Source organism: Sparus aurata, chromosome 22, assembly GCF_900880675.1.
Source record: "Sparus aurata chromosome 22, fSpaAur1.1, whole genome shotgun sequence".
Lineage (NCBI taxonomy): Eukaryota > Metazoa > Chordata > Actinopteri > Spariformes > Sparidae > Sparus > Sparus aurata.
Genome location: NC_044208.1, coordinates 22561200 through 22586527, shown reverse-complemented (window position 1 = coordinate 22586527; position 25328 = coordinate 22561200). Strand labels below are relative to the sequence as shown.

At 43.4% G+C, this 25328-nt stretch overlaps 1 protein-coding gene across 1 annotated transcript in view; it reads left to right on the top strand.

Moving 5' to 3' along the window:
* nbas (NBAS subunit of NRZ tethering complex) overlaps nt 1–25328 on the top strand; it is a 188844-nt gene that overhangs the window by 54462 nt on the left and 109054 nt on the right. The window contains exons 28-39 of the mRNA XM_030405478.1: nt 2179–2301; nt 2963–3065; nt 3303–3380; nt 3523–3677; nt 8708–8820; nt 11266–11379; nt 15082–15195; nt 17204–17361; nt 18588–18671; nt 21623–21799; nt 22455–22568; nt 23753–23876. Coding sequence (XP_030261338.1) covers nt 2179–2301; nt 2963–3065; nt 3303–3380; nt 3523–3677; nt 8708–8820; nt 11266–11379; nt 15082–15195; nt 17204–17361; nt 18588–18671; nt 21623–21799; nt 22455–22568; nt 23753–23876 — 1457 coding nt within the window. The remainder of the gene's footprint in view (nt 1–2178; nt 2302–2962; nt 3066–3302; nt 3381–3522; nt 3678–8707; nt 8821–11265; nt 11380–15081; nt 15196–17203; nt 17362–18587; nt 18672–21622; nt 21800–22454; nt 22569–23752; nt 23877–25328) is intronic.

Genomic DNA, 25328 nt, shown 5'->3' with positions numbered 1-25328 from the left:
GTCAGCACAACTCACACCATCTCTGAGCTGTCATTTCGCCTTTCTCCTCCATCTTCCTTCTGTCCACCCAGTTCCCTCTGGCATGCAGATTAGAACTAAAGGATGAATAATTTGCCTCTATTTTTCTTTTCTCTAACGGCTTTCAGGGAATATCTTTGGGTCTTCAGACAAAACAAAAAACTTCATCCATAGATCTTGGCAATGTGTCAGTAGTATCAATGTTATAAACACAGAGTCCCCCTCTCCTCATCCCGCCGTAGTCCTGCGCTCTGTGGGTCTGGACCACAGTCCGCCAGTCGAGTGTAACAGCTTGATTGGAGATGTAGTGGTGGAGACAGGTTAGCACAACAGTCCCTGATTTCAAGTTGTCTAATTTGTCTCTGACCGGACATTAGCAAGAGGCTAAACTGATCTTCTGACTGACTGTCCTTCTTGTTCAAACACTTGCCTTTACGCACTTTGTCATTATATTCACATTACTGATGGTTATTCATCATTGAACATCCATTCAATACTGTCACAGCATTGATTTCGATGTGTTTGGTGAAAAATAATCCTGATATTTGATGTTGACGCTTAGTCTTAGCATTTGTGGGAGGCTTTTGAGGAGATTAGAAAATGTTGAGATATGTATTGTGCACTGATACTGTTATTCGCACCCAGCCCTAATCTCTGCTGCGCACTATAGCTGTGGGTTGAAAACACTGAAGACAGTGGCTCTTCGGTTTGCTGATTAGCGCTGCGTTGCATGGTAAACGTTCACTTTGTAGCAATGCTTATTACTTCCCTCCCCTATCACAGCTCTGGTGCAAAACGCCAAGAATGAGAGGAGACATGGATGTGCAGTCAACACACACGCACACTCGATATCAAAGGACCGGTGTCTGTCCCATGGTATTCAAGCAGCCTCAGGCGCTCTCTCTGTTACAGGTTAAAATCACCTACGTGTCTCTCTTTCTCTGTCTCACTCCCTTCCTCCACCCCTCCTCCCCTCAGGGTGAACTTCCGAACACAGAGAAGTGATGAGGAGGAAGGATGGAAGGATAAGGACGAAGGCAGGGGTAGAGAGGGAGCCTGAAGCGAATGTAGATGATGATGATGATGATGATGAGGATGGGGAGGAAGCAACATCAGGAAAAGCCTGTTTTAGAGCATAGTGTTGGCCTTTACAGACAAATATGCACTCATATTTACACGCAGGCACACGCAAGCATGCATAAACACACCCCAGGGGGGGCCTGGGAAGTGTGTTCATGTATATTTTGTGCTGAAGCATTGTCACTCTCACACACACTCACACACACACACACACACACACACACACACACACACACACACACACACACACACACACTCTCTTACCCAGATGAATCAGGCAGTAAATGCGAAGTGTCTGCTCTCAGAGCGCCTCCAGAATAAAAGCTGTTTTCAGCTGCTGCCACTACCACTTGCTGGCACATTAATATGTGCACAGGGAACATGCGGACACTCCCACACACACATTCACACTCGAACAAATACAACACACGCTTACACGCGGTTGTAAATATCAAGACTTGTTGTCTGTCTTTTGCTCACATTCACACACACAAACACACACGCAGGCACCTGTTTACTATGGTAATGAGTTGCAGCAGAGTGCGAACATCTGTAGCAGCACGACCCTGTTGAGACTTGGGGTGCCATGCTAATCCCACACCAACACACACACACACACACACACACACACACACACCCCGTCTCCCTCGGTCACATAAGACTGCCACCAGCATCGGCATGCTCCGAGACACACACAAACGCACGCTCTCAAAGAGGTGCTGGCTCGTTGTCACGCAGTTTATCATGTTGCTCTACACTTTCTCCATCTGCACTGTGGCTTGCAAATGACTTTGTGCTGCCAAAATAATGAACAGCTTAGAGCGAACACATCTTCTGTCTTTCCCCTCCGCACTCTCTTTGGATTTTTACAGGTTGCCTTTTTACCCTCGTTTTGTTCTTCTTTGGCATTTCCTACAGTGGTTCTTCCCGCTGCCAATCATCCTGTCTTCTGTTTTTTTTTCTTTCTTTTTTTGTGAAAGAACCAGTTGATCAACGCGAAGTAAAGCTGTGTTTGTATGTTTTTATTGTGCTGTTTTTCTCGTCTTCTTACACACTCACCTCTGTGTCTGTGCGCAACAGTGTGGCGGAGGTTCTGGAGAAACACGGCCTGCAGAAACCCATTTCATACGTGAAGAACAGCCAGAACAGCGAAGAGGAGGCCCACGAACTGATGGTGAAACTGTGCCGCCACACTGGCCGCAAGTATGAACTCGTGCATAAAGTCAAGCACTGATTAACACAAACGTCTGTCAATATCTGTGTGGGGGGGGGGGGGCGGAGTTTATGATCATCGAGGAACATTTGATTCCTTGACTTAGTTACTCACTGTCCTTCACACACAAGAGTCACACACTCAGTTGCCTGTTTTACTGGGTGACGATGATACTAGGATCTGTATTGGGGCTTTTCCAAAGTGCGCCCATCCCGTCACCAAGCCAGCTGCGGTGATGTCTCGCAACCACAGCTTACCCATGACCTCCCTTCTCCCCCTCAAGCAAGCCTATATTGCAATTGTAACACTAGAGTCAGAAAATGTCTTTAAAAGTCACAGTGTGTTCAGTTCTCAGTACTTGTGTAGCTTCTAACTGAATCTCTGTGGTTTGAAGTTTAGTTTCTTTCCTGCATACCTGCTTGTACTTTCTGTTTTATATTTTCTTTTTCATGTTTGCTTTGAGCTGTTTTGGGGTTTTTTTCTGGAAGTTACTGCTGGCGAAAAAAAAAACAGCATATACCGCTTTTACTTCACAGTAAAAGTTTTATAAATAACAAAATAATTGGGGACTTTTATTGTGGAGCATTTAGAGGAAATGACTCTTTTATCCATATCAATTTTTAATGAGTGTTCATGCGCCTGTTCGTCCAGAATCCCTCCAGTGAGCGAGACGGTGTGGAAAGGTCTCCTGCAGGACCTGCTTGACATGCAGCAGAACGTCTACGCCTGTCTCAAACCGGAGACGTGTCACCAGGTATTGCACTCCAGTTAAAGGTTACACAGAATTTTCCACAATTTAACCATGTACTATAAACCTGCATTTTAAGGCGACAAAGTGAATGACACAACATTTCTCACACTGAGCTGCGTGTTTCCACTTGTTGAACCGACGGGTTCTACAACTCAACTTATGAAACGATGTTAAAACTGTGACTCGGTTAAAAGCTCTCAGCTCCTACAGATAATCTCCTCTCCCTCCCGACTGCGGCAGGTCTTCGTCGAGTCTCTGCTGTGTTCCAGCCGCGTGGAGAACGTGCGCCTGGCAGGGCAGCTCATGCACTGCTCCAAGGTATATTAAATAAAACCAGAGAATCTACCACACAGATTTACACTCGCACCTCCCATTGAGGTCTCTGAATGTTTAAACCGCCTGTGATGAATTGTAATGCTGCAGTCTGGTTGATCTCTACGTTTTATATTAATGTTTCCAGGTCAACCAGGACGTCCCTGTCAGCTTGTCTTTCCGGGGTAAAGGTTACGCTCTGAAGGTGTCCTACGACAACAGCGTGGAATTAGTGCTGGCTGCTGCCAGGGAGTACTTCAACTCCTCCACTACGTTGACAGACCCCTGCATGAGCCTCGCCAGGTGAGGAGGAAAATCGTGGCTCTGACATTTAAATCTGGATACAGCATTGGAGATGGCACCACGTTCGTTCATTCGTTCATTCGTTCATTCGTTTGTTCACGTGATGTTGCAGTAACACGGTTCGGCCAAGACAAAAGTTAAAACCTGGTGCTCTTCCTGGATGAGGAGAAGGGATAATTTTCTGCTTTTGCACAATTTCGAAGTTTTTCAACAATCATTTTGCCAATTTTCACTTCTTTAATGGGCTAATTTAAATTCTCAGATTCATATTCAGAGCCTAGGATTGAGGGTGTCTAGAGGTGAGGTCGCAGATCGCAACCAACTGAGCAACCCCTCGACTCACCCTCCCCTACGATGGCTGCTAAAAAAATTTAAAAATGACTCAAAGACCCTCTCTATAGTCAGGGTCCAGTCTGTCTGTTCTGGGATACAATATAAACATGGCCGACACAGTGAAGGAGGGCCTGCTATCTTCTTCAGGTATAAAAGGCTCATTCTGAGGTAATGAAAACACAATGATTCAGGTGATAAAACACAGATGAAAACATATATATGAATATGATATCCCATTTCTGCCCCTTAATCCTACACACTGGACCTTTTACTCTGGTGTAGCTCAGATTGGAGAGGTAAATTTATGTGTTGGATTTAACTTCCGACCAAACCTTGCAGAAGTGTTTGTATGCAGTCTGAGACGTTGACCTTGCCTGTTGTTGATGTATGAGAAACACCATTTATTTCTGTGTGGGTGGATTTATGTTTTTGTGCTCGCATGACTGACTGGGGAAAGAAAAAAGTAATATTGGCTGCTTTTATTTCCTCTCCTATAGTACGTCACATGAAGTTTATATACCGAGTAGAAGTATTTGTATGTGTGTCTGTTGCTGGTTTGCATATCTCAGAGGGGAGCCTGCGGATGTCTAACCTTACCGTCTGTTCCTAGTAGAGAAGTGGGACAGTAATTGGGTCGTCATTCATTTATAGTAACTAATACAGAGGCCCCCCTCCACACTCTTTGGACAACATCATCCATTGTAACGCTCCCACTGTGCGCGCGCGTGCATCCGCGTGTGTGCTTGCAGCGTGTGAATTTGAGATATGAGGCAGAAAGTAGTGTGAACATGAGCCTGTCGCTCTGGATTTACAGTCTGCACAGACCAGCTGCCTGTGTCCTTAAGATTAAAATAACTGCTCCACAGACACACATTTCACCCTGTGGACTAAATACAGAAGACACACACGTGCACACATGCTCGGACAGGTACACATTCTACACCTGACCGTGTCCTGAGTGGATGCAGTAAGGGGCCTCCAGGTACGAGTTTACACAAGGGCAAAATGATTCCTCTTAAAATAACATGGGGATCCCCTTCAACTATTAAAGTTATCCCGTAACATCAGTCAGAACAGACAGAAGAGAGGCACAGTTACAGTCAGACTGAGGGATACGCACATCCCGAGCACGATCACAGTAAAACAGCCACTTACAAATGTCTTGAGTTCATGTAGCTTAGTTTAAAGCTGCATTCATCAATCATTTTACATAAACAATGGGTTAAAAAATAGGTCCTTTCAGCTATATGGAGAATCTTCGCAGCTTATAGCTCAGCGGTCCTCAATAGGCGGCCCCCGGGCCGCATCCGGCCCGCCGGCCTCCTATTTGTGGCCCCTGAACTGTTATTCTTTCACCATGTGTTTTGTTTGGGTCAGCACGTGTACACCGGGACTTGTCTCCATGCCAACGATACACAGACAGGTGGGTCACTCAACGATGCGAGCGTAACTTTTTTACCTTTCACTTTCGTTTTCGGAGCAGCTCGTGTATTCACATTTTACCGGCGGTAAGACATTAAAAATAACGTGTTTCCAAATACACTGGTTTAACAAAGCGAACAGTGAAAATCAGGGACTCAAGAATTAAATGCATTTGCATTCGTTCGTATCTAACAATGCAACAGTCAAAAAACCAGCCCGTATATTCCGTAGTTTAATATATTGTATCATATTGTATATGTACGTGATTTAATGACTTAACGGGCGCGGAGTTTCTCCCGGCAAACACCCTTTCACTCACGGTGCCCAAATTTTTTTATCATCCTTGTTAAAACTCAACACCATTTAATCAAAGAACATATGACGTGAATTAACCCACAACCATCTTACATATCATCTTATTCACAGACACATTCACGAACCATAATTACACCAACAGAATACCCAAGAGTCATTGCGCCACAGTCCACAAGCGGTGTTACAATATGCCAGGAAAAGCTGTGATGAAGATTCCCAATTTGAAACGGCATTATGAGATGAAGCATAGGAACTTTGAAGAGACATTTCCTCAAAATTCAGAGATAAGCACAACACAAATAAATGCACTGAAATCGTCATATCAAGCTGCAAGCAGGATTCTTGTCACATCTATGTCACAATGAAATGAAATAATGCATGACTGAAGTGATGGACACAATGTTTGAAGGCAAACAAAAAGAGGAAATATTCAACCATGTATTTTGATTTATGTTAAAATAGAAATTACATTTCATTTCTGTTCGTATTTTGTTGTTTAGAATGAAAAGGACATTTTGTTTTGAATATTACAGTACTATTGCATGTGGCCTGACCGACCTCAATACATGGACCTTTGAGTCATTGAAAAAAATCTTTGTGGCCCTTCAAGCTTCGTATTTGAGTACCCCTGTTATAGCTCTTTATTTTGGTTTTGCAGCCTACTACTTCAGTGATTTGGTTCACTCTGACCACTCTCTACCGGTGTCATGCAGCTGTTTTAGCTCTCAAAGCTCAGAGTACGCTAACTGTGCAGCAGTGAATGGCTGACAGACAAAGTTTAGTGAACATTTAAGGGGCAGTTTGTTAGATGTGGTGAGAATGTTTGTTTAAAATATTCAAAAAGTGAACTGACATTAAGTATTGAGTACGTAAGTTGTGGAGAGTTTAACTGATGTTAGCATGTTGACTGAGGCAACTGCAAATACAGTCAACTTAGAGTAATTTTCTTCAGGTTTATTATGAAACCTTTGCCTCCAGTTGGTCCCAGGGAGAGCTGACTGACGTGATTGTCATTATCAGAGCTGGACGAGATCCATACAACCGATCATCGTTCATAATTTCTTGAGTAAATACAGTCAAACAAAGTGTGAAAGTGAAATTTGAGGAAAATTGTTTGCTTTTCATCTCAATTCTCTAACTTCATGGTCAGAGACAACAACTTCCTCTGACCCAACAACTCTATTTGAGTACGCAATAAATTGTCAAAAATGTCTTACTCTGGTGTAGCAGCACATATTCCAGCAACCATTTTGCAGAAAAAAGGTCAAGAAAAAGTGAGAACGGGTGATTTTCTTTATTGCTGGTTGTGCCTCTCATACTCAAGCTTGTCCTGCGAGACCTTGTAAGAGCGGGAGAGAGCTGGAGTGGATATGACAGAGAGGAAAGAGACAGGGAAAAAAAACAAAACCCCACGATGCTTGCGTCAGTGCGCTGCTGGTGTGCGGCTCGATTTGGTCAAAAGAAGGTTAAGGTCTTCACTTTGGTGTTCCATTCATAACTGTTATACACATCTTAGCTTGTGCTCTTCGGGTGTCTGTTTAACGGGAAGTAGTTATCTGCAAATTACAGAGCACACGCTGCGAAGCACATCGTGACTGAAATAGGATTTTTTTTTCCACCATCGCTTCTCTCTCCACACACACACACGCACACACACAAGGCTGCAGACACTTCACAGCAAAAGTACATAATCAACATGCCCTCTTTCTGTCTCTCATTTGCTCGTCCACGGCCCTTTTCCTCTGCTCTCATTTGCCAGGACAAACCTCTCGGCCCTGGCAAGAACTCCAGTCCTGCTCAAAGAGTAGGAAGCTGTGTGCTGGGTGTTTTGCTGAGTGTGTGTGTGCGCGCTTGTCCGCTAGAAAATACAACCTGTTCTGAAGATGTGTGTTTTGGTCCGCTTTCATCACGCTGCCGGGGGGTTCTGAGACGCTCTACATTTCTGTTGAAGCTGCGGGTCAGTGTGTGCCTCTACGCCGAAACACACATCCCAAGGACGAGTTCCCCCTCTCCTTCCCTTAACTGACGTCAGAGCTCCTCTCCGAGCTGGTGTTTTATTCGGGATTTCTTTATTTGAAAAAAAGAATCACTCCCCCCCCCCCCCCCCCCCCCTCTCAGTCTCTGCCTTCATTGTATAATTATGCGATGGGGAAAAAACAAGAAAACGAGAGTGTACACTCTCCACTGAAACAGCCACACACACACTCACACAGTCAGTGTGCTGTTACGTATGCTAAGTGATGTGCTACATAATCCTATTAAGGGTAATGAGTGTGGATTGTGTTGCAGCAGAAAACTCCCCTGCTGTAGATCCGTCAAATTAGTCTAGACTTTGTAAATAAATCCGTCGGAGGAGTCTCACCATGTTTCTGATCACGATGTCGGAAACTTCACAGACTTTGTATTTTATGACCCGTTTTTGCTCCAACTTTGAAAATGTGCGCCTGAGAGAGTAAAACTCAGTGAGTTCTTCCCACTCTTGACTTTGTCATGTTGCTCCTGCTTCATAATCTTTTTATGCCGTCCTATCAGATTCAGTAGAAGTGAGTTTGCACACCTTCATGCCTGTTTTAATTGTAACAAATCATTTTCTGTTGAGTTGACCTCGAATTTAGAAACAGGACATGATTTAAACGGCCTTTTTGACGGTCACTTTTCATCCTGGTATTTAAAGGAATAGTCCAGTATTTTGGGAGTATAGGCATGTAAATGAAAGTTCAATCGATTAATGTCTCTTTCCATCGAATATGAAACTATAGCCAGGGGGTGGTTAGCTAAGCTTAGCTCAGCAGAAAGACTGAAAGAGTGGGGAACCCCTACCCTGGCTCTGTAGGTAAAAGTATCAAAATACAACTAAAGCTCAACACCAACATCTTGTGATCAGTTACCACTGGGACAAATTAATACGGCCTAGTGGTAGTCATGTGTCCTTGTTTTACCTGGTTGTCCTGTCTCCACAGGACGTGTCTCCAGCTGATCACAGACTGTCCCGTGGTCATCCAGGACGAATTGGACCTCATCAGCGCCCTCAGCCAGCTGGAAGACTTCGGGGTCAGCATTCTGCCACTCCAAGGTATGACAAAAAATGTGTCTGTCTTGGTAGAAGTATTGTCATTTAATAACAAGCATGCTTATATTCCCGAATCTGTTGTCTACGCATTTAATCCTCAGTTCTTAATCCAAACACAGACACGTTGAGGATGCAGGGACGTCATCCCGCCTCCCTTGGTCCCCGCGTACCGTGCAACCTGTCTCCCCTCCCTGCTGTCACTTCCTCCATCCCTCCATATGTCACATTTTCTTGCCATTATATCTAAATATATGGTTATTTATGGATCAACTGTTGAGCAAACAACATCTGCCTGATGGCCTAATTAGGAATGAAGTGTTTGGTCTCGGCGAGCGTGCGCCCTCCGACACACTCGCACGCACGCACACACGCACGCACGCACGCACGCACGCACGCACACACACACGTCCTCTTTTATATTTCCGCTCCATCTGTAAACCCCTGACGATCAGTATTCACCTCCACGCGCTCTCTTTCTCTCCTTTTCCGGCTGCACATTGGTACCCCATACCGCAGCAGTTTGCAGGCACGGCATCTCTGTTAGAGGAAATTGTGCAGCCGGAATGAACCAGCTTGGCCCCTCGTCGCCCCACCTCTGAACCGAGGTGTTGTTTGCCTCCAAGGCCTCAGCTTTCTTCCCCCTTTGCCCTCATCAAACTGAGCTGCCAGCATAAAAAACGCTGTGACAGAGGGAGCCAGAAACTGCCATCTCTCTCTCTCTCTCTCTCTCTCTCTCTCTCTCTCTCTCTCTCTCTCTTCTCCTTCCTTCTCTCTTTGCATCACTTATCCCCCAGTTTTTCTTTTGCCCCCTCGCTCTCGCCTCCCTTTCTCCTCACTCCCTGCTGTCGACTCGCATTATTTTTTCGCTGCCCACTTATTCTTACCTGGGAGACAGAGCGAGAACAGGAGAAAGTTCAAGAAGATACTATGAGAAGCAAAAGAAACGACTGTAACAAAGGAGTTGGAGTAAAAAGGAAAACTCTCCAATTATTAGTTTTTGTGTTGTGTTGTGTTTTTTATGTATATATGATTGCTTGAAGCCTAATTTCAGTGCTCAGGGCCAGATGGGATCCATGGCTCTGTATTGCCTGTGGTGCCTTCAGACTACGTTTTTTTGCACTGACTTCAGGGACACATGCACACACACACTGTCCGCGCACAAAAACAGACAATATTTTTTTCCCTTAACACCAAAGTAAAAAGCCTGATCCCTCTAAGTTCCAACGCTCCAAGATAAACCTCACACAAGTATGACGTGAAAGGATTTGAGCATATGTAATACATCGCGGGCTGTCTCCTGCAGCCCTCCTACAGCGCCTTAGGCGACACTTCATACACACCACCCTCTCCCCGGAAATTCCCTCCAGGCCTCGCCCAAAGTTATACCGAGCCATAAAGATACTCAGCAGGGTGCAGAGAAAAGCACAGAGGCCTGTAAATGTGTGATTTCTCAGGTTTCCAGTGTGAAAAAAAGAAGAAATTATGGAAATGGACTTTTGTGAGTTTCTCAACAAAACTCTGTCATTATGAAAAAGTTTTAAACCTTTGAGGTGTTCGCCAAATTAGATGCATTCGATTCATTTGAAACACCAAGCAGTGAACCTCCAGGAATTGTGTCCTTCACTAGAATATAGATTTAACATAGTAGAATGGCATTCTATGGAGCTTATACCTCCACCAAGGCAGTTTTGTCAAAGAAAGTGGGAGAAAATTCCTGCATTCACACCAAAAGTTAACAGTGTCCATTTTGGGCCTAGACCCGGCCTCCAAGTTTTGTGGAAATCCGTTCAGCAGTTTTTGTGTTATCTTGCTGACAAACCAACCAACCACTCAACAAATGGACACGGTGAAAACATAAATACACACTCAGAGTTATATTTAGTCCGTCGGGTACCACATCACTAGAGAGTTCCCAGACTCAAACAACAAAGTCACAGACAGCAAATTTATAAAACAAGCTTTGGTCTACAAGACTATGTCATTGTTATCTTGGAGAATGATACTTGATCGGATTTTGTTATATATATATATATATATATATATATATATATGTGTGTTTATTTCTTCTAGTGCTGCAACTTTGTTGTATTTTTTTTTCAAGTAATGGATCTAAATCTGAAAAATGACTTAAACTTTCAGCCAATTTATCTTCAGATAATCTTGCAAAAATATTTGACTTCCACATTTTCATGTTATGTAATTATCCAAAGATACCATAAACGCACATCTTGTCATCAGCATGGAACAATGCATTGTCAGGGCGGGCCGTCATTGTTGCTAACGATACACTGTTACTGTTTCGCGGACATCAAGACAGCAGCTGCATCCATCATTCACACCACATCGTTTGTATCATCAGCTGCAACTTCTCCAGATTGAATACAGTAATTAGCGGATCATGTCTGACAGCCCTCCCCCCCTCTGCCTCCCTTCTCTCCCCCCTCCCAGTGCGTCTGCGATCGGACCGCCTGTCTCTCATCGAGGAGTGCATCGCCCACTGCTCCACGGCCTACAAGCAGTCCACTACTCTGCTCAATCTGGCCTCGCTTCTCAGAGTTGCAGGTACTGTACCTACAGACACACTCACACACACCGATGAGACAGTCTCTCTGACACCGCTGACCTCGTCTCCTCCATCTCTTTTCCTCTTTGCTTTTTTTTTTGTGCGCATGAGAGGAAAAAAATTCAATGAGTAAGACTCTTCTCCGGTGGCAGTTTCATGACAAAGCTCATGAGATTAAATGAGAAGGGTCCGCCCACACGAGGCGCACAAACATAGCCTAGCATGCGTGGGTACTTTGAGCGAGCACACCAATGGCTCTCACACAAGATGGAAATTCGTCTTCAAGTGTGGCAAAGCAAAGCAGAAATCCATACTTAAACACACACTCACACACCCCGAAGACCAGATTTCACTCCCTAGATGCATCATTTGTGTGCTTTCTGAACCCTTTGTTTTTTTTTGCACTCCAGCTTTATAGTTAAGACAGTGAGGGGAAGGTTCAGTGTGAGGACGTCAAGGTTCTGAAACTCTGTGAATATGGAGGACTTAATGTGCCAAAATCTGAAAAAAATAATAAAGTACTATATAAACTGCTGAATGAGCATGAAAAAATTGATATGCCATTAAATGCACCAAAATTAAATTACATTTAATTATTTATCAAATGTGACATAACTAGATAATTATGCTTTAACTTTTAAAGGTGTGTATTTATTTCTGTATAATCTAACATTTGGATTTCCACAAACTTCATCCCTGTGTTCCTTTTTACTTTTTCTTTATGAATTTCCGCTTCATTGCAAATTAACGCGGTTGGCATTCACAGCACATTTGGGTAGGACCGGGCCGAACAGTCTCATAATGGATATTAATTAATTTAGTGAGCCGTTTGTATATTTCCATATTTATTTCTATTTTTGTATCTTCCGACTTCCATATCATTTGAAGAGCCTGTTCATGAAAAAAAAAAACCCCAACTTAAATTCAGTTCACGATAATCGATCGTTGACTGTTTCCCAGAGCTGTTGGTTTCATTCAGTGGTCATTTTTGTACCTTCAATTGAGGCGCCAACCTTCAAGTCCTCTTTGAAGCTCTTTTTGTTACCAGGTTGCTTTAAGAACAGATCAAAGTATTGATCCTCAAACCGCCATTAAAGCCGACAGATGCTGGTAAGAACTTCGTGTTCAATTCAATTTGTTCAACAGACGGTTTTTCTAATTAAAATCTAGTTACATCAACGACCTTTATCGCTTGATATATTTGTTACCAGCAGAAAATATCTGAAATACACTTGTGCAAGTATTGTGGACCAAAAAAAAGATAGACTTTAATGCATCATCTGTGCATTAATAAGCATTTGACGTACAGTATGAAGAGGAAAAGGTGAAGTGAAACATTTGCGGGGTTAATTCTCAGTCCGCGGTGGAATGACCCGTTCTTAAAGTGGACTCAGCTCTTTAAGCAACAGTCCTACACACTCACAGACATTGCGGGGGAAGCGGCTGATGGGCCTCGTCTAGTTTTGTCATACAGATTTTCACCATTTCTCCTCTTCCACCCTCTCGTGTTCACTTCGCTGTAGGAGCTCCCAGAAGCACAATCTCGACACCAGAAACGTGTTTACATCAGTCGTCTTGTGGTGAATCCAAATGGGACTCTCCTATATTCAATTAGCGTTTCTTCATAAGAGTTTTTAATGTTTCTGTGTGGGCTTTCATATCTTCCACTTGGGATTATGAAACTGCAGCATCACTGCAAGCGCACACTGCAGCTGACTGATGCCGAGTGCAATCAAGTCAACACATGAAAAGTTAATGATGTTGGCTGTTTTTTTGGGCTGAACAATTAATCAAAATATTATCGAATCCAAATTGCACTTCTCTTTGAAAAGGTGAAATGTGTGACAGTATTATGATGAAGCACTGGGTCATTGGAAGTTTTCTCAGTGAAAATGGAAAAATGTGTTCATTCCCACTAATTGTAAATCCCTTTCTAATCATCATATCTGTTTTCTTTTGCCATTTTGTGCATTCCCAGTATATTGGAGCACTGCAGCCACCTACAGCCATGACATTAAACTGACAACATCTTGGAAAGTTTAAGACGTCATCCTGTAACTTCTTGTTCTCCAAAATGGCGTCAACATTATCATCTCACTCTCTCTGAATCTCCACGTTTGTTTTTATCTTTCTTCTCTTCAAGAATATGACCTCGACTCTTCTGTGTCCGTCTGTCGGTCTCTCCGAGTCTTCTTATCTGCCTTTTCTCCCTTCCTTCATCTCTCATCTTGTAGATCGTTCTGTCGTCTCTCTGAGTCCTGTTGCCAGCCGAAGGAAACCTGCTAACCGGCCTTGTGGCATTTCTGTTTCTCTTCTGCTCACATTCAGTCAGCAGGCAGCTCTCGCTGCGTGGCTTCAGAAAAAAAAGAGGCAGAGGGAGATGAGTAGAGGAATAAACACATTTTTAAATAAATAAATGCAGGGGGGAGGCTTTTGAAGGGCGCATAGCTCTGGGGTTCTGTGGTGAATATTTAATGCAGGTATCACCAGCACACCGGTTAAAAACCCTAAGGGTTTGGTTGCAGCCTCGGTCTACAGAAACGCTGTGTAAATCATTCAGTCTTATGGGGCTGCAGCTGGAAAAAGTAGATTTTTGTTTGAATTAATCAATTATTATCATACTCCAAATTAAATTGTGCTTTCATAAAGACACTCTGGAGTCGACGTTGTAGTCGAAGCGTATTTTTTTTTCTGAAATGTTTGCACCTTTTGATCACACCTTTTGATTGGCCCATCAACAACAGGTAAAGGCCCAAGATGCCTGATCTGGATCGGCTTGAAAATCAATGCCGGAGAATGTTTTCATAAACTCACGGAGCGAATGAAGGTGTGTTGACGGACACACACCCAAGCCTCCTCCTATGTTGAGGTCTTGACAGCTTTTGAAGGCGCCCTTTCACCAGTCACCCATGCAATATTTGACCTACGCCTTTTTTCCCTCCTTTGTAGTAAGCGTTGCTATCCGTCACTCACTCCGTATGCACACACACACGCACGGGCACACACACGCACACACACACACACACACACACACACACACACAAACATATTGAGCAATCCCGTGCCATTGCATTCCTTCATCTCAGCCTGCGCTCTTTGATCGTCAGTGTACAGGTTTGTTCAGAAGTCCTGTTTCTGCCTCGGCCTCTTTTGATCGTCCTGTCCTCTCCTTTTTGTTTATCGAGCTTCGAAACTGAGATCAAAGGGTTGTCCTGAGCCGCCACATGAATGTTAACACCGCAACCAATCCCGCCAACACTGAGATATCAATCGGAGATTTAGTCCTGTTTAACCAGACAGCAGGACGCCATTATCTGATATTTCGTATTCCCTCCTTGAGACGAACAGACGCGGCAATAACCTCATTTATGGTGGACACCGATTAATTGTAGTCTTGGGCTCCTTCTGTGGTGCTGTTAATACATTTAGATCCTTAGATTCCAACCTTGTATCTTGGGTGTGTGTGTGTGTGTGTAGACTGATGGAGGTTTATTAAGCCAGATGTTGTACGTGATATGCAGGATTATGAGATTTGCCGTTTAGCGAGTTCACTTTGACATGTTGACATCCCTCTTGATTAAAACACATACTTTGAAAAGACTTTCATGTGTTGCATCTCTCAAGTGTTTATCTCTGCTTAATTTATTATCTGTGTGTGTGTGTGTGTGTGTGTGTGTGTGTGTGTGTGTGTGTGTGTGTAGGGGATGACAAGGCCACGCGAAAAGGACAAGTGCTGACCCTGCTGGCAGAGCAAGCCCTCCAGTGTCTGGACTTCAAGGCCTCCTACATCCACTGTCAGGACCTCATGGCTGCAGGTGTGTAGTTCACGCACTGACACTTGTAGAAACGCTAATGTGAAGCTGACTTCTTCCTGTCTGCCTTCTCCCCTCATTTGGTTCAATTATAGCATTAGATGAGGCCAACGCTTCCCATGAATTTGGGGAACCGGAGTTCAACCGGAGATTTCTTTCCAAAAATGTAGCATCACGACCTTTCCATATTTTCCAAGGCCCAGCACAATCACATTTAGGCTGCACTGGTATTACAAATATTTCCACTTGATAATTGGTATCCTCAACGAAACGAAAATTAAGAGATACAGAGTTTGAATAAACAAACATTTACTTATTACCCTTAGATATGATGACATATGAATAGTTCCCTTCACCCTATTTTACCAGCTATATTAAGATAGCACTATTGGTTATTGGTGAAAAGTTTCAGTAACAAATTCGTGATGACATCTTGGGAAGTGGGGACACACCTAGCCGCAGGTGTACCATATAATCGAACAATGAAGGTAACAAGAGCTGCACCAATATGAGTGCAATTCAGGAAAGATCGTCTCAGTGCGTGTGCCATTATCCTCATTTGAAGAATCATCGTGTCCTGGCCCGACCACTCGCTACAGCTTAAAAGCTTTTGGCTCGCGACGTAACGGGGTGATTTTGTATGAGTAAGTTCGTTCCCTCGCATTAATTATCTAAACCACTTATTTCGGAGTAAAACCGAAAGTAGATGCACCCGAAATATGAGTTATAACCTCTGACGACATTGCAGAGTTCTTTGTGTGTGGAGCTAAGTTGTTCCTGTAACTGATAGGAATGATGATCAGAACTAGACCGAGGTTGCCAAATTCCAAAAATAAGTAATGGAAACAGATGGACCATTTCCTGTAACTTTGACCTGTAACCAGCACAACGTACAGAATGGCAAATGTTGTCAGCCAGTATAAGACACTAGGAACATCTGAAGTTCACTCAAACACAGAGGCTTTTCTTCACGTGTTCTGTAATAAATATAGTATAGATTTACCATTACGCTTTGCCTCCTGTTGGTGTTACCAGTAATGATTTGTTATGTGGTTTTACACTTGAGACTTACTCACATTGTGCTACTTACATCCGTCCTCGGCCAGAATCGAAAATGAGCGACTCTGTGCGTGTTCATGCACAAGAACAACAATAAGGAGGGTGATATCGCAGTAATATTACAATCCAGACTGTCTGCTCCTCCAAGTTTCCCTGAAGGGATTTAAAGTGGTCACTGTGATAATTGTATATTTTCTGCGACCCCGTTTCGCATTACACCACAGTAAAATCAAAGTGAATAGAATTTCACTGAGCTCTCCCCCCCACCCAGCTCAGTGAGACAGAGTGGATGCGAAAAAAGGTGTCTGGGAGAAGGAGAAGGTGTAATCAGATAAGCACCGCTGTTCTCTGTCTGAGAGCGCAGTGGGAATAATTGAATCTGTTTGTGAGAATGAAGTCTGGATGGCGTGTTGTGTTTTTTTTGACCGTGATGAAGCTGGAACAAATGCAGCACAGTTATTACAAAGGTATTTTTCTTCAAGGGGAAATGTGGTTTAGACTTAAATATGTATTAATATCCCAAGGGCTCGGAAGGCAACTCTATTGTATCATCAATATCTCAGCATTGTATTCTCTGAATCTATTATTGTGCAGAATCTCAGAGTTTGTCAGTTTGTGTGTGAGCGCTTATGTTGTGTGTTGATGGACCTTGGTTCCTCTATCTGATAGGATTTAAGGCAGATTAGCAGAAATAGAAGGACACTGATGCAAAAATGAAAAAAACACCTTTGCTCAGATGTGTTTGTGTGTGTTGAGGGTAAATTTCTGTTCATATGTAACCTTTTATTTTGTATCATCTCTCGCTCTGTTTTTATCGATTCTTTCGCCGTTATCTCCTGCTCTCATTTTTATGTTAATTTGAAAACACATCACCCCCTTTTCCTCTTTTCCACTCTTAACCTACGTTACCTCACCTCCCCACCTCGTTTCCCTCCGTCTGCTCGTCCTCCAGGTTACAGTCCAGCGTGGGATGTGTGCAGTCTGCTCGGTCAGTGTGAAGGCTATGGAGACCTGGAGGCCCGGCAGGAGCTTTTAGCCTTTTCTCTCACCCACTGTCCTCCTGACAACATCCACAGCCTCCTGGCCGCCTCCAGTGACTTGCAGACTCAGGTCACCTCTTTTCGCTCACTCTGCTTTGACCAGTTTGGCTTTTTAGAAACAGTATATTGATTTTTTCTCTTGTTACAACTGGAACTCTTTACTAGTAGTTTGCCCCAATACTCCAAAACTAACATAAGACATATCCTGCTCATTTGCAAGTTCATATTTTTAATTTTGGGTTATTTTAAGTATATACATTTACATGCTTTAATGCTAAAAACACATCGGTTTTCTCATACTGTCAAGTGCTGCAGCGCCGTATTTGACCTTTGTCTGAAATGCTCTTAATTAGCTCCTGTCTCTTTAAGGCCCCCCTCCCAATTATCTAGTCTGCTCTGATTGGTCATCTCAAATACGCCTGAGCAAGCACAACAACAACAGGGCAGCTGCGCTTCTTCAAATCTTATATGCCAGACTAGCTGCTAGGCATACGTTATGCAGAACGTATGACACGGTGATGTAGTGTGATGTCACAAAATCACTGAATTAAAGGCAAGACTACTGACGAGGCGTTTCAGGAGCAGTGTTTACTGTGGGAGAGAGGAGCTTCTGTTGGTGAAAGCTTTGACCTTTTTAACTTTGAAGATCATTTACATGCACAGGAACCTATATAAGTCACTGAAGGAAAGGGAAAACACGAAAAAGAAAGACAGCAAGGCAAGACGTACATCACTTTCTTTGATAACGGCTAGTGTCAGGCATTTTAATAAAACATTTAATATTACAATCTAAGTCTAACATCCCTCTGCTAACAACTCTTTCAGAGAGGTCACAAGATAATTAGAAAAGTTGGAAGAGAAAATGGAAAGAAAAAAGTTTTTTCCCTCGCCAAAGAAATTATGTTTATGTTTTTTCCTCTAAGATTTTTTTCTCCAATGAAACGAAATCATTTTACCTCTTTTGACATCCTTAGAAGTATTCAAATGAAACAACTTGAGAACTGATCAGCACTCTTTGGTCGAAGTAGACTTTCCTTCACTTTTAAGGGTCATGAGCCGAAAAGCAATGGAAAACCTGTGCTCCAGAAAATGTAGCTCTTAAGCTGTTAGTGCAGCTTCTCTCTCTCTCTCTCTCTCTCTCTCTCTCTCTCTCTCTCTCTCGACTATTTTGAGAAGTGTGTATAAGGTGAAGAGGTGACCAACACAAAACAAAATATTGGAAGGAACACAGTGAACTGCCTCCTTTCACCATTGGGTTTTGGCTTTTCAATTAAAGGAAATCTATCCGTCCTCCAGGTGTTGTACCAGACAGTTAACTATCAGATGGAGCCTGTTCGCGCTGAGAGTGGACGAGAGGCCGACGAGACGGACTCTGTGAAGGTTTGTGTTGTAGTCTCAAAGTGTAAACCTGTATGTTAAAGGGGGAGTCTGGTATTTTTAAGCGTGGTCCCTATGTTTCCATAGTTTGATGTGTAAATGATTCATACTTGCCAGAAGTTTTGGAATCTGTCCAGAAGGTTGCCTCAGCTGGTGGCTCCGACAAGATCGCAATATATTTCATTGAGGCAACTGCATCTGTCAAAGTCGCTTCCAGAAGGAATGCTTGTTTTTGCCACTGACAGGCTAAGGTTGTCTGACAACATTACGGGAATCATTCCTACAGAGATAGATGTTTTTTTGTTAAATATCACGATTTTTTTCATTCAGTCAAGTTCCATTCAAGGAAAGTTTCATTCTGAAATCTCTCATTCTGAGTTGATAAAGTTGTGGCGTCTTCTAGATGGTTGTAACCAGCTCAATATTTTGCCATAACTTTGGAATGAAATTCTTACCTGCAGTTCCTTGAAGTAAACTCCTCGCTCTAACTCTGACTAATGTTTCCATCGCTGTCTTCCTGCAATAACTGACCACTCACGAGCCTTCTACATGAGCAAAGGCTTGTGTTTTTGTGTTTTACTTTACTAACAACAGGGTTTTTTCTGTAGGTAATGTTTCTCTAATGTTGTTAGACACTTAGAATTAAAACTCAGACAATCTGCCGGACCCACTCCAAAACTTTTGTTAAGCATGAGTCATTCGCACACCAAAATATGTGAACATAAGGCCCTGGTTTAAAAATACCCAAATTCCCATTTAGAGCCGAACCTCGGCTCATTGTCGGAATTCTCTCCCCTACCATTACTGTGTGGGTGTGTCTCCATCCCTTTGTCCTGTTTGTGTGTTTTCTCTGTTACTTCATATTTGATGAGGTGTAAATCTAGTGTTAAGGTTGCTCAGCTCCCTTGGTTTATTTATGCCTCCCCTTCAGCACCGCCAGCTTTATGATGCTTTGAGTGGGTGTTAATGTTTCATGACTTGCATCGCATCCCCTTTGTGTGTGGATGGGCGCTCATTTGAAGCTGTCTGTTGTCATTTTATTGTTGTATTGATGTCCCTGCTCGTCGCTCGTGTATACTTACGCCCTGGATGAGCGTATGCGCGCACTCTGGAGGTACAATTATTTATTTTTGTGCGAGTGTGTCTTTTTTTCCACCCTTACATATCCCGAGTGTATGTGTGTTTTGGTTCCTTTCATTCCCTGACCCTCAATCCCCCGCCAAATGAAGTATTGATGAAAAGCACTAAACGATTTGGCCCCGGCCCACTGCCCCTCTAAATTTGGTTTTGATTTCCTTTTTCAAATGCACAGTAACCAACATATAATGGAAACTGGTGGTGCGCTTCAGAAATGCAATCCACAGTATCATGCACCATTCATTTGTTATTATTTTTTGTTCATTTTAGAGATAAGGAAAGATGTATTTTTTATTGCTCTTTAGTTCTGGTACATCAGAATGGCTGGCTGAACAATGTGGGCATGACTGCTTTTGCTTTAAAGGAGCTAAAATAGGAAAAATGTGTCCTGTGGAAGATTTTTCATTGGCTAATGTTGTGTGCCTAAATAAGCAAAATAAACAAATTCTCTTTGCTTTCATGACTGAATGAACCGGATAAACAACACAACACCAAAGGACAACACAGTTTCATTCTGTTTTGCTTTGTTTATATGTGGCGGACCCTGCCTCCTTTCTACCTTCAAACAGTGTTCTGGGGACATTATTTCCAGCTGAGAACAGCTTGTTTGTTCAGATATGGAAAATATAAATGCCTCTGATCCATATGAATGTATTACTACCTCATTAATATTGTAAATATTAGAATTCTCAGTTTTAATTTCTTCTCCAAAACTACGTAGCGCCCCTTTAATGTATTTTGATGGTAACTGATTAATTGTGGATTTTGAGAAATACGCTTATTTGCTTTCTGGGAGGGTTAGACATGAAGTACCACCCTCATGTCTGTTCGCTATGTATGTAGCAGCAACCGGCAGCCAGTAAGCACCTATCAGCACCTCTGAAGCTCACCAGTTAAAAAAATAACACGTATATATATTATTATTTTTTTTTTTAAATCTGTGTCAGAATGAGGAATAATCACCTTTTCGTCTGGGCTCGCAACCATCAGCAAGTCAACGAAGTCTCTGCTCAGATCCTAGAAATACTCTAGAACATAATCCCCCGTAGATCAGTGAATTGACATTTTTACACTTTGGTTTTAGTGAGCTTCAGAGGCGCTGGTAGTAGGTGGATTTCGATAACTTTGAACAGAACAAGTCTTACTGTTCCCCACCGCTTCCAGTCTTTAAGCTAAGCAAACTGGCTGTAGCCTTAGATTTTTACAGACACACTGTAAATGTGAGTGGTATCGATTTAATCTGACTCAAAACCAGAGAGCAAAATGAGCATTTCTTTCCCCAACATGTCAAACTTTTGCTCTCAGAAGTGAACCTTTGTGTTTTTCATGGTGTGGAGTTAAAACAGATATCACAGAGCTCCTTCTTTGTGTAAAGGATGTGCCCCAAATTAGGACTATAACAACTTGTGTGGCAGTAAAAAAAAGTTCTTTACAAGTACCAACTGTATGTCTCTCATGCAGGGCCCTGAACTGTGCATATAGTTATTCCCTTTCACAGTATACAAATAAAGTGACAAACACATAGAGCATTTATTGAAGTGCTTCTCTCAAGTACCTAATAAAAAAGAGAACACAACCTAATCTAATAGCACGTCGACACTCAAGAGTCCTCAGCTCAAAATTTGTCCTTTGGTCTCATATAAAAGTACAGATGTAGCGATAACAGAACTCCCTCTGATGCTGCTTTTTCATTTGCAAACAAATAAATATGCAGAGGATCCTGTAGGTGTAATGCAGGATGACTGTTACTGCAGGGACACGATAGAATAACATGTCTGTCATATCATTTATGTCCATCCCGTCGCTTCTGTCCTCAGGCCTGCGCCCCGTCCACAAGCTCCCCCGTGGGGACAGCCGGAGACCTACTCCACAGGACCACAGCCAAGACCATGGAGGTGCTGACCACTACAGGAGTGACCACCAAGGCCGTGCTGACCGCCGTCAGCGACCACCGCTGGTGGAAGGAATCACTCAACTACCTCCGGCCGCTGCAAGTAAGAACGCTCTGTTTTGATTTTAATTGATGTGTCGGTGGTGAGGCCACTTTTCTATGCCAGGGGCGATAAAGTGCCTGATGTATTCACTTACTAACTAACTTGTGTAAACGCGTGTGGTTTTTAATGAGTTGTATTGACATGCACTTGTTTATGGATGCATGAAAAGCAGTGTGTTGTATAAAGCATGATCAAGCAGCCAACCATAACAAAGCAATGACTGCACATGTTTTTGCTTTATGGTTGTTTTTAACTCAATTTGTTCCTGAGCTGCGCGGTATTTGTGTGTTTGTGCATTTTCATGTCTGCTCCCGTCTCTCATATCTCACACACTCCTGCGCACAGACTTCATAGTCCTCTCCCGAAAAACAACCAATCAAGAGCTCGTCTCTTGCATAATTAATCGTCCGCCTGTTGAATATTTCAATATCTGGCGTTTTTTCGCCGGCGGCTGGACAGGCTCGCGATCGCCGGGGCGGAGATTGACGGCGTGTCTCGTCTGGACAGCGGTTTGGGATGGCGGTCCGTGTTTGCAGGTTTTCTGAGGAGGGAGGAGAAAAAAAAGCCGAGAGAGGATGTGAGCTGTGGGATGGAGAGAGATGACAGTGCTGTGGGCACATCGTGAAAGTTTAATGATGTTTTGATGGCTCCTCAGGGTCACGACGCAGGAGCCACCAGTCAAGAAGGGGCGTGTGAGAACTCCAACCTGGAGCGTCAAGGCTGCAGCCCTTTTTATCAGGACGTCATTGATGATCCCTATGTGGACCCGGTGAGTGGCTTCAGACCAGGCTCATTATTTTTCTCTTCCTTTAACATCCCTGTTGTCCCCGTTTCTCCTTCTTTTTGTTTACCTCAGGCCACCTTCTTAAATTACTGCAAAAAAATGCCCAAGTAGGTTTGTGACTTAAGGCATTTAATTAGATTGTTTTCTCCTATGACGCATAAATTCTTTCATAAACAATGTTGAGACAAATGAATATTGATTTCAGACTAAGTCACTTTAATGCCAAAAGCAATTCGGAAGCACTAACAATACTTAACAAGAAACAGAAGGCTTAACTTGAGAATGATGGCGTGATAGCAGCGACAACATTGGAGAAACAAATAGAACACTAACAGCAGATGTGAGAGACGGGAGAGACGGATATCATAAAAATCAAAAAGAAAAGAATATCGACAGAATGAGTTGTGGGAGTGGACGCAGAACAAAAGTAAGAAAAGGAGTAGTTTGACCTTTATGCCTAGAAAATGGTCGCCCTGGGCTATGACGGGGCTTTTTACTCAGAGACACAAATCATGTGGATAGCTAAAAGAGTGGACGCGAGGGGAAACAGAGAAGGCCGATACATCTCTTCTCATGACATTTTAATAGGCCTCTCCAAATCCCTTCCTCTGCTCCATCTCCAGCATCCATCCATCTTCCATCATCCATCTACCAATAATGGCTCCCCGCATCCATCTGTCTATGAGCCGGCTGATCAATGGGATTGGTTTTTACCTTAACAGTTTCGATGAAGGAAGCGGGGGAGGGAGGAGAGGCTGATTGAGAGAGAAAGAGAGACAAATGCAACAAGACAGGGAGATGGATGGAGTGCGAGCGGCGAAGACGGACAGGAAACGCTGTGTGTCGGAGCAACGGCTCCGAGCCCGGCGGGAGCGCAAACTTCATTGTTCACCTCTCAGACACTTGAGAAATAACTGGGCGTACGAGAGTCCCATAAATGAATTATCACAAGGCCCCGTGTTAAAAGGCTTTATTTGGTTATGAAGCTCATTTGTTTACTCCATCTCTCATCCGTCTGACTCCCAGGGAATTAGGGCGCTCAGTCACCTTAATCTCATCTCGCTGTGTCATTTCCTGATCTGTTCTCTCTGCGGTCGGGATTCCCCCAGTGCAACACACACACATTTGGCATTTATGTGTCACTCTCTCTTCTACTTTCTTTCCTTTAGAGTCAAGATGTGTATTCGTCCTACAAAGACGTGCCCCAGGAAAACTTTGCCGAGGTGTTGTTGAGGACGGGCAAACTGGCGGAGGCCAAAACCGAAGGACAAACTCCGTTTCCGGCCACAGAGGGTGAGCGCGCAGAACTGCACCCACACAGGCTTTCTCTCTTGACGCAAGAGATAATTGGATATTATGTTCAATTATAACACCTGTGTTTTAAACCCGGGCTCATTTTAGAATTGGGAACTTCTGCCAGTTGTCATTCGTCGGCTGTCGCGCAGCTTGAGCTCTCCCACAGTCCGATTTCCCGCATGGCCGCTCTCAAAAAATCTGCAGTAAGCTGTTGCGAGTTTAATTTCTGAAAAAAAACTATTAGAGTAGTATTTAACATGTTGTTGCTACAGTAGTCTTCGCTGCGACTGTGCTGTGATAGAAATAAACCTGAACTTTGCCACAGAACAGACAGACCATATTGTCTGCATCTTCCAGCCATCTGTGGCTCCACGCTTTCCTGTTTTTAGATGTGCTTTTTCTGTTCCGAGCGGAGCCGCACAAAGTGAGGTTGCTTTTCCTTTTATTGCCAACGGCTTGGATGACACTGTTGTCTTGTTAACCAATTGGGATTCCTGTGTTTAAGTGATTTGATTCTGGAAGATGATTGAGCTGTACTGTGAAAGTGTTCGTTCAGCTTCAGGGTGTAGCACCAGATTGAAAGTTGAGATTTCAGAGTTGCCCGTAGCTGCGTGGCAATCAGGATCTAACTCTGCAGATTCTTTTTAGAAGCTTTTTTAATGTGGTTCAAGTACATTTATGGTTCTTCTCTCTCTTCGGTTTTTGTAAGCATCCGATTCGTAAGTGTATATATTTTTTTTTTACTGTAATCAATTGAATCTAGGTCGAAGAGGATTTGCATATAATTGCGCTCTGTTTTACACAGCGCCGCAACTTTTTGAGGGAATTAGAGTTGTACAATGATTTGGCTTCGTCATACTCAGAGAGCTTATCCTGAATGCAGAAGTGCTTTTCCTCCTCTTTTAATCCACGCATTAAAAGCAAACAAACAGGGGAACAGCCCTGAGAAAGTGTTTTCTAAGTTTCATGGACAGATTGAGTGAGTATTGTTGTAACTTGAGCTGTTTTTTTTAGTGCTCCATCTTGGTGAAGCTGTCGTGTTTGCAAGAGGCCTTCTCCTCTCCTCATCCGTCTAGCCACAGAGCCCGTATGTGGTGGACGAGGGGGGACAACATGGGAAGAATAGCCTCCTGTTGATTAATTAACGTAAACCCACGCATCCCGCGGCAACAGTAAATAATGACACGTCACTGCAGCGATACCAGAGAGATGGCATCAAGTCAAAACATCAAGGCCACACCGTGTGATGGATCGCAGCTGCTCGCTAAAATCGATGCCACTACAAAACTAAAACGCAAACCTGTGTGTCCGTTCCTGTGTGTGTGTGTGTTCGAATAATGATACTAAGACACTGAAGAATGCAAGGCACACACTTTGACCACGGCGCGCTAATGCGCAGACATGCACACGACCACGTCTCACACACCTCTAGCACATCCCACCAAATCC